Consider the following 13,314-nt stretch of genomic DNA (forward strand, 5'->3'; position numbering starts at 1 on the left):
GTCCATGAAAACAAAATGGCGGGTTCGGAAATGCTGACGGATAGATTTTAAAATTTTTGAGAATTAGGGAGAAGTGTTTTTATCCTGATCAAGTTAAACAGTCGTTTTTCAGCCATGGACAGTCTTAATCAAGAGACTGATCGGTGAGTTTTTTGCCCTGTTCTCGTTCATAGCTTAAATCGAGCTACGGATACGTGTCGCTTACTATAAAAATTATTGAAAGTGCCTTATAGTATTGCGTTATTTCGGTCATTGAAAAGAAAACTTAAACCTTTCCGAAACTTCCCTTAGTTACTGTACAGCTCTGTATTTTATTTTAAAGAAACTGTAGATATTTATAATACCGACTTCTCAATCCGGTAATGATGGTTATCATGAAATGAAATAAAATTTTGTGACCAAAAATCTATAAATGAAACATTACCACTGAGGAAAATAAAACACAGTGACATACAAAATTGCGCATGGATTTTAAAATTGCCGTCTCAACTGACACAACTACCCAGAGCACATGTGCCCTTATGTATGCAGATCATCCAAGCAAAATCAAGGACGGTGTCTACTAATAGAGAAGTATTTTTGTGTGGTTTATGGCTATGCCTGGAAAGCAGATCTCAGCAAGGGCTACTGGAATCCACAAAGAAAATTGGGAGTAACCACGCATTTTTAAGAGATAATCAAGCAACAATTATTCTAAAAAACAGAAAAATACAAAGTAATGTATGGCGTTATTTTCCAAATTGAAGCTTTGTTGAAAAATGCATGGTTACCCCCAATTTTTTTTCTGGATACAAATAGTTTGAAACGGCATAACAATATCCCCATATTAGTAGGCATCATCCATTGGAAACCCAAGTATTTTGAGATGCGCAGAATGTATGCGCAGTAACAAAGTACTGGGACCGTCCTTAACTTTATGAAATGTAGTACAAACGCTTATAAAAGGAGCCTCTATGATCTTCAAGAACACTTAAATTAAATGACATGGGACACTTACACAACTGATGGCTACAGTGTAGATTTAAGAAATATGCTCTCAGCGTATTTTATATAAGCTCATAGTTATTAGCATAGAGTTGCACCACTGCATGGTCAATTTATTAATTTATCCTATTTTGTTTTATTACTCTAGCACCCTATGATCTTAACATTATGGCCTTTGCTTTTGTGGATTAACTGCGAACAAGTCGAAGTAAAAAATAGACCATGGTTTTATGCCTTTATTTTATGGTCTTTTATAATTGAATCTCATTTTTTCATATAGGAAAAATACATGAAACAGGTGTAAAATTGACTCATAAATAAAGCAAGCCACTGTCAAGTTCAGTTGTTGCATCCACAAAAACTAATGCTCTGGATGTTTTTGTATCTGTTCTTACTTAAGGCTAATCGTTGGAGTACAAGGACTGCTGAGTAAGCTAAGTACAACACATCCAGACTTGTTACATGGTAAGAGAGCATTAACATGTTTACAATAGTTCCCGTATTTCCCAACTGGTTTTGTGTCCCTCTCACCCTTCCCCCATTTCTGCCAAGGGTTTCATATTCCACAACACTAGCTCAGTGGGCATTGGGCATTCCCCCCTCTCATCCCAGTCCCAGTCAGTCAACTGACTTGGTACCTCTTGGGAGTAAAAAATCTATTCAGACCATGCCCACAAAACGGAATTCTGGTACCTTTTAGGGGACCTTTTCAAAATTTCTGAAGATCACCGCTGTTACTTTTATATAGGAGAACCCCCCCCCCCCCCCCTCAAGCACTTTGTTAGCCATACTGTAAGAACACGGAGACTTTCTTCCCAGGGTCCTTTTCTGTTCCTTCTTCAAGAAATCAAGAACCCTAGTTATGGGTTGAATCCCGTTCAAGCATGAATTTTTTTCAGGGTTTCTTTTCGCAAATGCTTAAAGTTGTGTACTGTGAGGATCTTTCTTCTATTTGATCTTTTATCCACTGTTCAAAATATATCTTTCGTATACTTACATTTATTTAAAGCAATTTAATATTGTACACTTTACCGCCCATTGATAAAAAAAATAAATAAATAATAAAGCGTTAATATTGTGCACTTTAATGCCCCTCCTTTACAGGAAATTTCATCCAGAACACATTTTAGGTGTCATGCAACCAGCCAAAACCAGGGTTCTTTCCCAAGGGAAGAAAAAACAATTTTCATTCTTGGTGATCATTTCCTTTACTCTTATGATCTGAATGTTTGATGATGTACCATAAAGTTCTGATAGTAATGACCCTCTTTACTTTCATTATAAAAATTAGCAGCTTTTGGGGCTCGTTACTTTTGGGGAGTCATTATTTTCGGGGAACAAAAAAAAAACATGAAACAAAGCTAGCGCTAGCTCTTTTTTCCAAGATGAAAAATTATATGATTCGCACAGAGCTCAAAGTACAACATACAGAATAAAGACCATTCTGATGTAAGAGTGCCAGACGACATTGGGGCTTGCAGCTCCAGGCCCACCAAGCAAGATTCAATTACTCGATGTTGCATTCAATGCAGAATTTAAGAAGAGTGTTGACAGACTCACTACGGAACACTTGTTCACAAATCCAGAGCTATTTATGAGTGAAAAATTAAGCGCTGGTTATCGATGTGTGCTTTTCACGAAATGGGTGGGCACAGCATGGCAAGAGTTCTCACGTCAGCTGAAAGACAGTTATCCATTCATTCGTAAAATGTGATACTGCACTGCCCATTTCTGGTAGCAGGGACAGTGAAATAAACACCAATGGTCTACCGCACTACTGCATGAATGAATCAGCCGATGTAGAGGAAATCAAATTCTTTTCTGACTCAGGGGAGGAAACTAAACTCAGTGTTTTTACTCCATGGCACAGTCCAAATTGCTTATATTGCAGTATATAGAGTTTTTTAATTTTAATTTGAAGAAACGTTCCTTTTTGTTAATACCAAATTGTACCAGTTTAGTTTTCACATTATGCCATCAGTGAACTGATGTCAAGGGCAGATAATGGGTTAAGGCTTTCCTTTGTTGAAAGTGCCTTATCATGATCAATTTGTCAATGCACCAACTGAAGATATTAGCATTGCATATTAATAATTTGACTATGGATTGGAAAACAATAAAGGCATTCGGTATGGGTATAACATAATTAAAAACCAACTTTGTCTTGCTACTTTTTGGGTGAGTCACTACTTTTTTTGGTGGGGAGGGGGGTGCTACTTTTGGGGACTTGCTATTTTCTGGATTTATTAGAAGCCACAATGTTTTGACGTTTTTTTCGGGGGGGTCGTTACTTTCGGGGCGTCGTTACTTTCGGAGCGTCGTTACTATCCAAACTTTAGGGTAGTGACATTGTGAGAAGAAATTAGATGCTGGTTATTTTGTTGGGGCATAAAGGGTTATTTTGCTTTAATCTGTCTCTTAATTTGTCTTTCTAAGGTTGTAATCAAACTACTGCCTTCATCCCTTCCCCATGCTTTAGCCCTTTAACTGTGTCTAGAGATAGACTGATGTATGTATTCACTTGTTTTTCTTTTTTGTCATGCAGCTGTTGAACAAGAAATAGAACACAACTTGGAAGAAGCTTAAGTAAACTGGGACCGACTCACCATCCTTATTAACAAAGAACCGCCACAGAAAAAGCAGAGTGCTCAAATGTAAGTCTTTCTGAAAGTTTCTTCTGCTTAAAATGAAATAATTGTAAGGTTATTAAATCTTCTTCTCATTGGCGCAGAATTGGGTATAAGGGTTGAAATTATTCATCCAAAATCAACTTATTGCAGCAACAAGGTAAAGCAAAATAACAGACATGGCTTTAAAGGAAAATTAATTTATTGATCACCAATAGAAACTGGAATGGGGTTTTTAATCTTGAGAACGATGAACAAAAAAAAGACATTTTCCACAAACCCTTGTGAACTGCTATTGATGAATTCTTCCACTTAAGGTGTAGGACTACACCCTCTGACACACCTTTTCTTTTTTTAATTATTTGCCTTACAGGACAGTACAGAGAGATATAATCTGTAGGACATGAAAGAACCCACACACTGTTTGAAAAGAGTAAGGTCATGCTGATGTCCAATCTCACCCCAAATTTTATACCAACTTGATACTGAGATATACTATTTTTTTATGTTGATGCTTTCGCAGAAAAGTGGATCAACTTACATATGATTTGAGACATTTGAAAACAGGCCTTAACAACTACAAACATCAGACGATGATGAAGGTACATATAACAATAATGACATTGTTACCTTTACTGCCAGTAAGCATGTTGGCTTACAAGTTCTTAACCTGTTCTTCATTATTAGCTTTGGAAAAATCTGAATCCGGATTATTGATTCAAGATCACTCAGATCATGGTGTATCAAAGGAATTAATGAATCCACTCTGGGTAAAGATACGTTGGTTCCTTTGATGCAACATGGCCCAAGTGACCTTAGATCAAAAATCCGAGTTTTGGATTTTTCCAAAGAAACACATCCTAAATCTTCCATGGATTAAGTTTGATTATTTGATTATTATTTGCATTTTAGTAAAATGAAATAGACAACAATAAGTACACGATGAAAATTCTCGGAAAAAATTTCCAAGCCCCCAGCAGGAATCAAACCCACAACCTAGTTCCATATACTAGTTTGGATGCTCTAATCACTGATCTATGGGTCATTCATATGGTGAGCAGGTCAGGCTTGAGGTCACCTATAGCTCAGTGGTTAGAGCATCCAAACTAGTATCTGGAAGTTTGCAGGTTTGATTCCTGCTGGGGGCTTGGAAATTGTTTTCCGAGAATTTTCATTGTGTACTTTTCATAGCATTGGGTGGTTGGCTGGTTTGCTAAATTTTAGTAAAAGCTAGTAAAATATGAGACAGGCTATTTAAACATACAACAATAATCTGTCAGTAAGGATGCCTCCAATAATAAAATTTAACCTCAGAAATTATTTTAACAAAAAAAATAATCATCATCCAGTCTTCATGAGCAGCAGCACCGTCTAATGACAAACTTGTTGCCATGTAGAGTCCTCTTCTTTTGGAATAAAAAGACCTTGTGTTAAAATTGTTGTTTTTGTGGCTGATAACATTGATTCTTTTGGCAGGAACAAGAGGGAAAAGAAAGAGAGGAACTTTTAAACAGAAGGTTTACAACTAATGTAAGCTACATTATTTTTAGTATGTTAGATGTGTGTTTTTACTTCCAGAATTTTGTGGAAGAAATCCCCAAGTGTTACCATTCAGATGTAAGCCATCAGAATCAGAATTCTTATGAATGCTGTTTTGCCCCGTGTTAAGCTTACTAGGTGATATTGGGGGTTATCGGTTAACCATCTAGTGACCAGAATCTAATTTCTCCTTACCTAATGACTACATTTTCAAACATACAGGTCATGAGAAACAAATAAATGATCACAAAAGATGACATGTTCTGATATTTAAACAAATTTTCCCAGCTAGGTATCATAGAACAGAAAGGAGAGTAAATACATGTTGATATTTTGCAAAGGTTTTTATAGGAAATTAGCGTTAATTTCGGACAAAAATAGTGTCCGAAAATAAAACCGTCCGAAATTTTTACAGTATAGTATAAAACTTTAAAAGTACTTTCTGGGCGACAGCATCACATATTCAAAGCCAATATGCATGATATGTTCAGAATTCGGATTAGGTGGCTGTGCTCAGTCGTTCTTTTTATCTTTGGGAAGGTAAGTATTTGAGACACTGCTTGAGGCATAAGCTTGATTGAGTTTGTGTTATTTCTGGTTGGTGTAAAACCTTGAAGGTACAGTAAAACTATCATTTTCACAGATTTTATTTCAGTCAAATTCATGTTTTTTAGTCGTAAATTTACTTTGGGTATGTTTCAGCGCAGTGTCGGAAATTTTTGTCCGAAAGTTGTCCGAAATGAGGGAAAAAGTGGCCGGAAATTAAACGTCCGAAATTTTTTGCAAGTATTGTAGTATGTGGTGTTTTATGTTTTTTTGTATTGTTAATTTCCAACGTTCACAAAAGCATCATTGTTATTAACTCTTTTGACACAGCTTTTCCAGGAATGTTTTTGAAGGCATTCAAAAACTCACAGCACATGATTAAACACTGCTGCTCGTGTTTCAAACATTACTTCATTTTAGAATGATGTCAAAGATTGTAATAATGATGATGATGTCGTTAATGATGATGATGTGAACAGCTGTACTTGACTGTTTAGATTGTGTTATTTGTCTTTTAGGATAGTGGCGAAACATCTATCATGATAGACCATGAACTACAGCACAACACCTCACTTCAAAATGCAGACAGAGGAATAAGTGATTTATTGAGCAGTGGATCTAGTATTTTGACAAGTTTGAGAGGTCAACGTATAACTTTAAAAGTAAGCTCATTAAATTTCCAGTAACTTAATAATAAATTCATTTACACATGACATTCCACTGAGTAGTAGTTTGACGAAGGAACTTTAAGGTAGTTTTGATTCTTATTTGACACCTTTTTATGATGTAGTTTATATCTACTGTATTTTTTTATTTTTCACCCATGAAGTAAATGTTTAAAGAAAAAACAAGCTGCACTAAGTTATTACAAATTTTATGTAGGAAGGAAATCAAGAACATATTACATTAACTTGAAGTTGGTGTCTATATTTTTTCCATTTGTATCAAAAACATTTGAAGGCTGATTGCATAACCGTTTTGTTCCAAATTTTAGGCTGTTTTTTTTTTTTTTTTTTTTTTCATTTCGCATGAAAAGTGGCTAAATATTTGCATGTGGCCTTTGGTTTTGTTAGTGAACCTTGCTCTTTGGTTTTATTCACTGGTTTACGCTTAGTTTTCTCCAACTGGACATCAAAGCAAATTTGCCAATTAAATGTCTTTCGACAGGGAGCTCATAAAAGAATATTGGATATTGCCAGCACGCTTGGTTTGTCTAACACTGTTATGAGGCTGATTGACAAGAGGGCAACACAGGTATTGTTGTTTGTTGGTGCAAATGAAGGGTTTGGTGCAGATTGCTTTTTTGCTGTTTCAGCTCACATTCACAGGAATGTGTGCATGTGGCCTTGAATTCCTTCAGGAAACACTGTCCCAATGTTTTATCCATTGCTTTATCCATTGCTTCGTTTGCAATTAAAACATATTAGGATTTAGAACAAGCTGATTGTGAGTTTCCAGTTTTTCAAGACTTGTGCCTGGCGTCAGCATTTTATCCTGTCATTGACTCATCACAAGTCAAAAGCTTAGCACAAAAAAGATAAAGGAAATTGCTATTTATTTATTTATTTTTTTTAATTTTTTTTTTTTATTTGCTGTAAAACATGATATAGTAATACAAAAGGAGCAATAACGATTTGGCGAGGAGACCTCAAGAAACCATCAAGCTTATATAAATAGGTCACTTCGAAAACACAATAAAAATTAATACAAAATAGTGCTGCGTATGTGGGGCATGATCAAATCAGAATTATTACAATAAAAACTTGTGCATTCGTTTCGTGAAAGTAGGGAAACAAGATGAACCCGTTGTGCATGCCATAAAAATTTTGCATTGATATCTAAAACACTATTGCCTTCTGGGGAGGCTTGGGAGCTAGGGTCCCACTCATTGTTCAGAAAAAAATGAGACTAAAATGGTAGACTGCAAAATTTTTTGCGTTGCATGTCGTATCAATGCACGGCCTTTGAAGGGAAGGTCTGGAACAAGTGAGAAAATAGAAAGAGACTGGAGAGTTTTTCTTGCCTTGCATGTTCATATCTCGCAATTACACATCACAATCTATGCTTTCAATGTATTTTACCTCGTATATTCACTTTACTCTTCACATGTATGTGAATGTCAAGGGAAAAAGCGACTGTTCTAAAGTTTGTCTGTAGTTCTAGCCTCTTGTCTTACAGAAATTCTAGATACGCAACTATTATATGTCTTCCATATGCATAGACAGCCTAATGATGTGTTTATTTCTCTGTATTAATTATTTTCCTATTAGGACAAATGGATTGCGTTTGGAGGAATGATCGTAACCTGTATAATTATGTTCTTAGTCGTCAAGTCCCTCACATGATATTCAAGGATAAGCCAGTAGCTTATCAAATAATAATTACTGATCCCCATGAAATTCTATTGTTCTGTCTGCATAAAATCAACGATTGTAGTCTTTAAGATGACAAAACAACTGTCTGAGGAAAACGGAGGCGGTCCGTTTTTGTCAGCAGGGAAATTATAAGGGGTAATATAATTAAACGCGCTAAATAAGCATGCTGCAATATTAAAAAATATTGCAGTGTGCAGGTTACAATATTAGGTAAGGCTTTTCCACATCTTACAGCTCAACAACAGTACGTCTCTTCTTTTCCAGTCACTGAAACAGCCGGCATTCCGCCAGCAAACCTTCCAGCTCCTCCAGCTATACAGTCAAACAATGCTGAGGTATTTAGTGTGGGAAGAAAGCGAAAAGCATTGGATGATCAATAACTCAACGGTGTTCCCTTCAAGCAGCCGGCGCAACAATTCTTTTGCGAAATCTGCAGCGTACAACTCAATTCACTAAGTCAAGCATCACAGCACAAGGAGGGAAAAATTCACAAGCTCAATGCAACCAAACGTAACCTTTTAAACTCGGTAGGTCTTTAAACTTTGCTGTAATTCTGCTTGTTAATATTTATTTTTTCCTTTCTCGTGGCCTACAAAAGTTAACAATCGCGCGCACTTGTTTTCAAACCCTTTCTATTTCAGCTGTTTTACTCTGACATAAAAGGTTTTTGTTGTGTAAATGTAATTGGACATCTTTCTTTTTTTATGTTTAAGAATTCAATTTAAAATCCCGGTATGTTTCCATTTTAGTTAGGCGTCAATGAAATATGTACGTTTGTGGTTAAAATGAAGCTTAAATAAGTAATAATTGAATAAGATAAACCCTTTGTATTTGGTGAGCGTTGAAGACCTTGATTAAGCATATTTCATCAGACAGCTTGTTGAAAAACTGTGGCAAAATAAGTCGGAAATATATCAAATTGTTTTAATTGCATATTCTAACCATTTTGTTATAATTGCATTTAATTTAAAAAATAATAATTCAGGTATTGATATATCATTGACAAAAATGTGAATCCGCATGCTAACGGATGACAGCTGTTCTGAGACGTTCCTCGTTACCTTGGCCTTATAAATATTTTAAATTAATCTCTCCTAATATTTGCTTAAATTACGCTGAAGTTTTACTAGAGTGGCCAGTCCATCAGCGTGCACAAAATAAACTGCTATTTGTGAGCAGGTTTTGGTAAATGAATCAACATTGGAGAGAAAAACACTTCCAGGCAATTGCAGTGAGCAGGTCGTTTTCCAGAAACAACTCATTCATGTAATTTAGTAAACCACCGAATTGTTCGGGTAGTTAATTAGTTGTGGATTTCCAGGTGAACTTATGTAATCAGCTGTTCTTTAGATCTAACAGATATCGTGAGTAGCTTGTATATTGCTTGTGTTTTAGAGGGTTATATAATCAGCAAGCTTCTTGAGAAAGCTATAAGTTTGTAATCTGTATTCAAAAGCGATATGGAGCGCCAATTTTTCGGCAATCGTCTATCGTCCTTCTTGTACAGCAAGCGCAAGAGACTCTCGCGCTGGCCGTACGTAAAACACCCAAGCGATATCTCTCGTTCAGAACCAGAACGCGAATATCACCCAGGTCATCCGAAAAATACAAATAGAACTCGGTGGGCAGGCTGTCAGAGCCAGACGATTTGCCGGTCTGAAGGCCCTTCAAAGCGGAGAAAAGCTCGTCTTAGTAAATAAGCCCTCACAACTAGCGCGCTCACCATCATTCAAAGAAAATTCTAAACTATCGATCAAATCGGTTTGGATCTGCATGTAAATAGGAGTATTTTTGGCATACAGATCACGATAAAAATTCGCAAAAACCCGCTTAATATCAGCCTGCGACGTTTTTTCGCTACCATCAGTGTTAACAACAGAATCAAACGAATTTTTCTCCGCACGCTGTTGCTCATACCGCGTGGGCTTTTCTCCTTCCTCGATCCACTTGGCACGCGATCGAATTTTAGCGCCCTCCGTCTCACGAGAAATAAGAGACGAAAGCGCGCTTTCAACATCTCGCAATTCGGAAACGACAGAATTGTCACCAGCATGGAAAGCATTTTAGCACGAATTAAATGCTTAGTTAAAAAATTCCGCTCACGATTTACAGACTGACACTTACGTGTGCAGTAATTAATGCAAGCAGAACGAATGACAAGTTTCAGATCATCCCACCAAGTCGGCAATAACACTCTTTTGGCGATCAACAACAGAACTGAAATCTCACGCTTAAACTCATGATCAGCCGAAAGAGCGGTATTTAATCTCCAAACACCATCTCGATTATTTGAAAAACCATCAAAAGAAAAATCGAGAACTACAACTGAAATCGTGATCGGAAAAAACACACGGTAAAACCTCGTTTAGACAAACAAATTTAAACAAAGAACGAGACAGCAAAAAACTATCAATACGAGTAGCCAGCGAGTAATCAGATTAGACCAAGCAAAAGAAACACCGCGCGGATTCAATTTGCGCCAAACATCGCTCAAAAAAAATCGGACAAAAAGGCACTAAGACACTTTTTGTCCGACAGCAAAGTATGAGCAGAATAGCGATCTAATTTGTTATCAATACAATTTTTAAAAAGTCAGCAGCAATAACGCGAGAACCATTAGAAATAAAATAATCATGTAAACACTCAATAAAGGTTTTACGCTCCGAGACAGTGTTTGGAGCATAGATATTAACAACATTAAGACTCATAGACCCTAGTAGCACCAATGCACTTAAAACGCGCCCGTCAGAATCAAATAAAAAGCGAAAGATATGGCCCGAAAATCTGGGAGAGACAAATAAAGCTACCAGATTTGCCAGCAGATTTGCCTCTCCCAACAGAGCAAAAGCATTGGCCAGGCCAACAAAGAGCGATTTCGTCCGCGACCTTATTAGTGGACACATGAGTTTCTGGTAATAAAAATAAATCATACATTCAAATGCTCAAGCTCGCGCAAAACAGTGAATCGCTTAGCAGGGGTGCCAAGACCCCCAACCTTTAAAGATAGAATTTTCAACGACATTGGTGCTGCTAGCGGCGGTCTAGAATGACGCCTAGCCCTCACCTTCACAAACTCATGATCAGAGTCCTCCTCAGATGATTCGCGATCGTGATTATGATGATGACGATGGCGCTCACGCTCCGCCTTTTCCTGTGTAGTACGTTTACAGTCCGAGGATGGTTTTTGGGCACTTGAAGGCGGTGACTCACTCGCTGCTTTCGGCTTGGGTGGCTTCTTGGGCTGTTGTTTTACAGAATCCTTTGAGTCCTTGGAAGACTTGGGCGAAGGCTACTTGGAGACCGATCTCGCCGCCTCGGCAGCTTTAATGGCCTCCGCTTGCTCTGGTGTACGAGAGGCCACCTTGGCGTAAGAAGGCGATGCAGCAGGCGACGAAGCTGAGTCCGAAATGGTCTCCACATCATCGGGGTTTAGAGATCCGCCAGACTCGTTAACCACATTTGCGCTGAATAACACTGAAAAAAGAACATACTGAAACGTCATGGTCTTTCTCAAGACAAATAGAGCAAAGGGGCGGTGACTGGCAATCTTCAATCCAATGGCCCGGCGCTTCACAATTTTAAAAAGCACCGGAACGATGAGCATTTTGCGGCCACGCGGCCAACATCCCCGCAGCGACGGCACATTTTAGGCTGAGATGGATACCAGATTCGTATTAACTCGCCCGCAACAAAAATAGTTGGCGGGATGGGCAAATTCAACTGCATCTTAGCAGTACGCACACCATTATAGATATTAGCGGCGACCCTGTCCCAACGAAAAGAAAAAACCTTGCCATAATGCGAAAGTCGACCGATCAAAACAGTGTCCGGTAATTCAGTAGGCGCTCCGTAGATCTTAATCATCATCACACGATTCTCACAGTCGCCTAAGAAAACTGTGCAGCCAGCAATCGATACGGACAGGACACCAGGGGCAACGTTTTTCGCATCGGTCGATCGAAAGCTTACCACCCACGTGTTATCTGACGCCCGTCGCTGGATAGACAAAATTTCATCTACGTCAATACCGGCCGCATCAAAACCATTGATAATCTCTTGGCTGCTCACTTGTCAGTGTATCGACCAAAAAAAACAACAGATAATTCTTTGCGAAGTCGCACACGGCGGTCAGTATCCTTCAAGTTCTACGTAAACTTCGGAGCTGATTCGTATCTCGTACAACAATTAAATAAATCACATAAAACTCTCGGTGCGCCTAGAGGTTTTTCAGGAACGTCTTGGGACGCATTCTCAGGCATAGAACAATCACCCAAATCCTGAGGTGATGGCGAAAACAACTCAGGCTTACAGGTGTCATCACAGGGCGTCTCTTCAGGGACCTCATCAACAGCTTTCGAAATAGACCTTATCACGGTTTTCGACGCCATTTTGACGAGAAGGCAAACACGCTTGAATTAACAGTGTTTGTATGGAAATCCGATGTCAAATAATTTTCATAAAACATCGCTTCTGAAAAATTCATGAATTGGAAACTTTTGGCACTAGGAAAAAGATTTTAAGAAAAAAATTGGAGGGATGTAGCTGTGCCAGAAAGCGTCCAGTCGTGTTTCGAACTTTCCATACATTTGTCTGTATTTTTTTCCCGCGAACTATTTTTAGTAGCAGTTCACGGCTGGTTTGCTATACAGACAAATGTATGGAAAGAATGACTAAGGTTGAGACCTCTAGGTCTAGGGGCTAGTTTTTTAACTTTGTTTAAAAAAAAAAAGCTATGGTTAAGGGAGTTAAGGGTTCATTTTTGAGCTTAGGGTTAAACAATGGCTAGGACTAAGAAAGCGCTAAATTTGGAGCTTAGGCCTAAAAAATGGCTAGAGTTTGAAAGCTTGGGGTTAAATTTTGAGTTTAGGGTTTATAAATGGCCCGACTTAAGAAACTTTTTGGTTAACTTTTGGGCTTAGGAGTGGAAGGAAGCTTGGGGTTATTTGTTGAGTTTAGGGCTACAAAATGGCTAAGGTTGAGAACATTTGGGGTCATTGAGTGACAAAAACAATTGAAAGTACAGACAAACAATTTTAAAAAAAGCCTCGACAACAAAAGAAGAAGACTCCACGACAGTTTCTCGGGAAATTTGGACCTCCAAAAATCGGGCGTGTTCTATCATAGACCTTTTTCATAAATGGCGGCTGATAAATTATTCTTTTTTAGTATATACCACACAAGTGAATAGTGCTTTTTGCGCGCGCTGATTGGCTAGCTCGGAGGTGATTAGCCAAGTACTATTC

General features: G+C 38.0%; 2 protein-coding genes across 2 annotated transcripts in view; both read left to right on the forward strand.

Annotated features, from left to right (window-relative positions):
* On the forward strand, positions 1-8,527 carry LOC146451637 (Golgi SNAP receptor complex member 2-like). Its single transcript, XM_085098926.1, has 9 exons — positions 1-143; positions 1,385-1,449; positions 3,530-3,638; positions 3,985-4,044; positions 4,140-4,213; positions 5,088-5,141; positions 6,215-6,358; positions 6,864-6,950; positions 8,336-8,527. Coding segments are annotated over exons 4-9 (552 nt in total). The 5' UTR covers positions 1-143; positions 1,385-1,449; positions 3,530-3,638; positions 3,985-4,043.
* LOC146451638 (uncharacterized) overlaps positions 8,477-13,314 on the forward strand; it is a 26,292-nt gene continuing 21,454 nt past the window's right edge. Inside the window, exon 1 of the mRNA XM_085098922.1 lies at positions 8,477-8,598. The gene's annotated coding sequence lies outside the window, so the exon portion shown is untranslated. The remainder of the gene's footprint in view (positions 8,599-13,314) is intronic.

The sequence above is a fragment of the Pavona decussata genome, unplaced genomic scaffold, assembly GCF_977016875.1.
Source record: "Pavona decussata unplaced genomic scaffold, jaPavDecu1.1 SCAFFOLD_386, whole genome shotgun sequence".
NCBI lineage: Eukaryota > Metazoa > Cnidaria > Anthozoa > Scleractinia > Agariciidae > Pavona > Pavona decussata.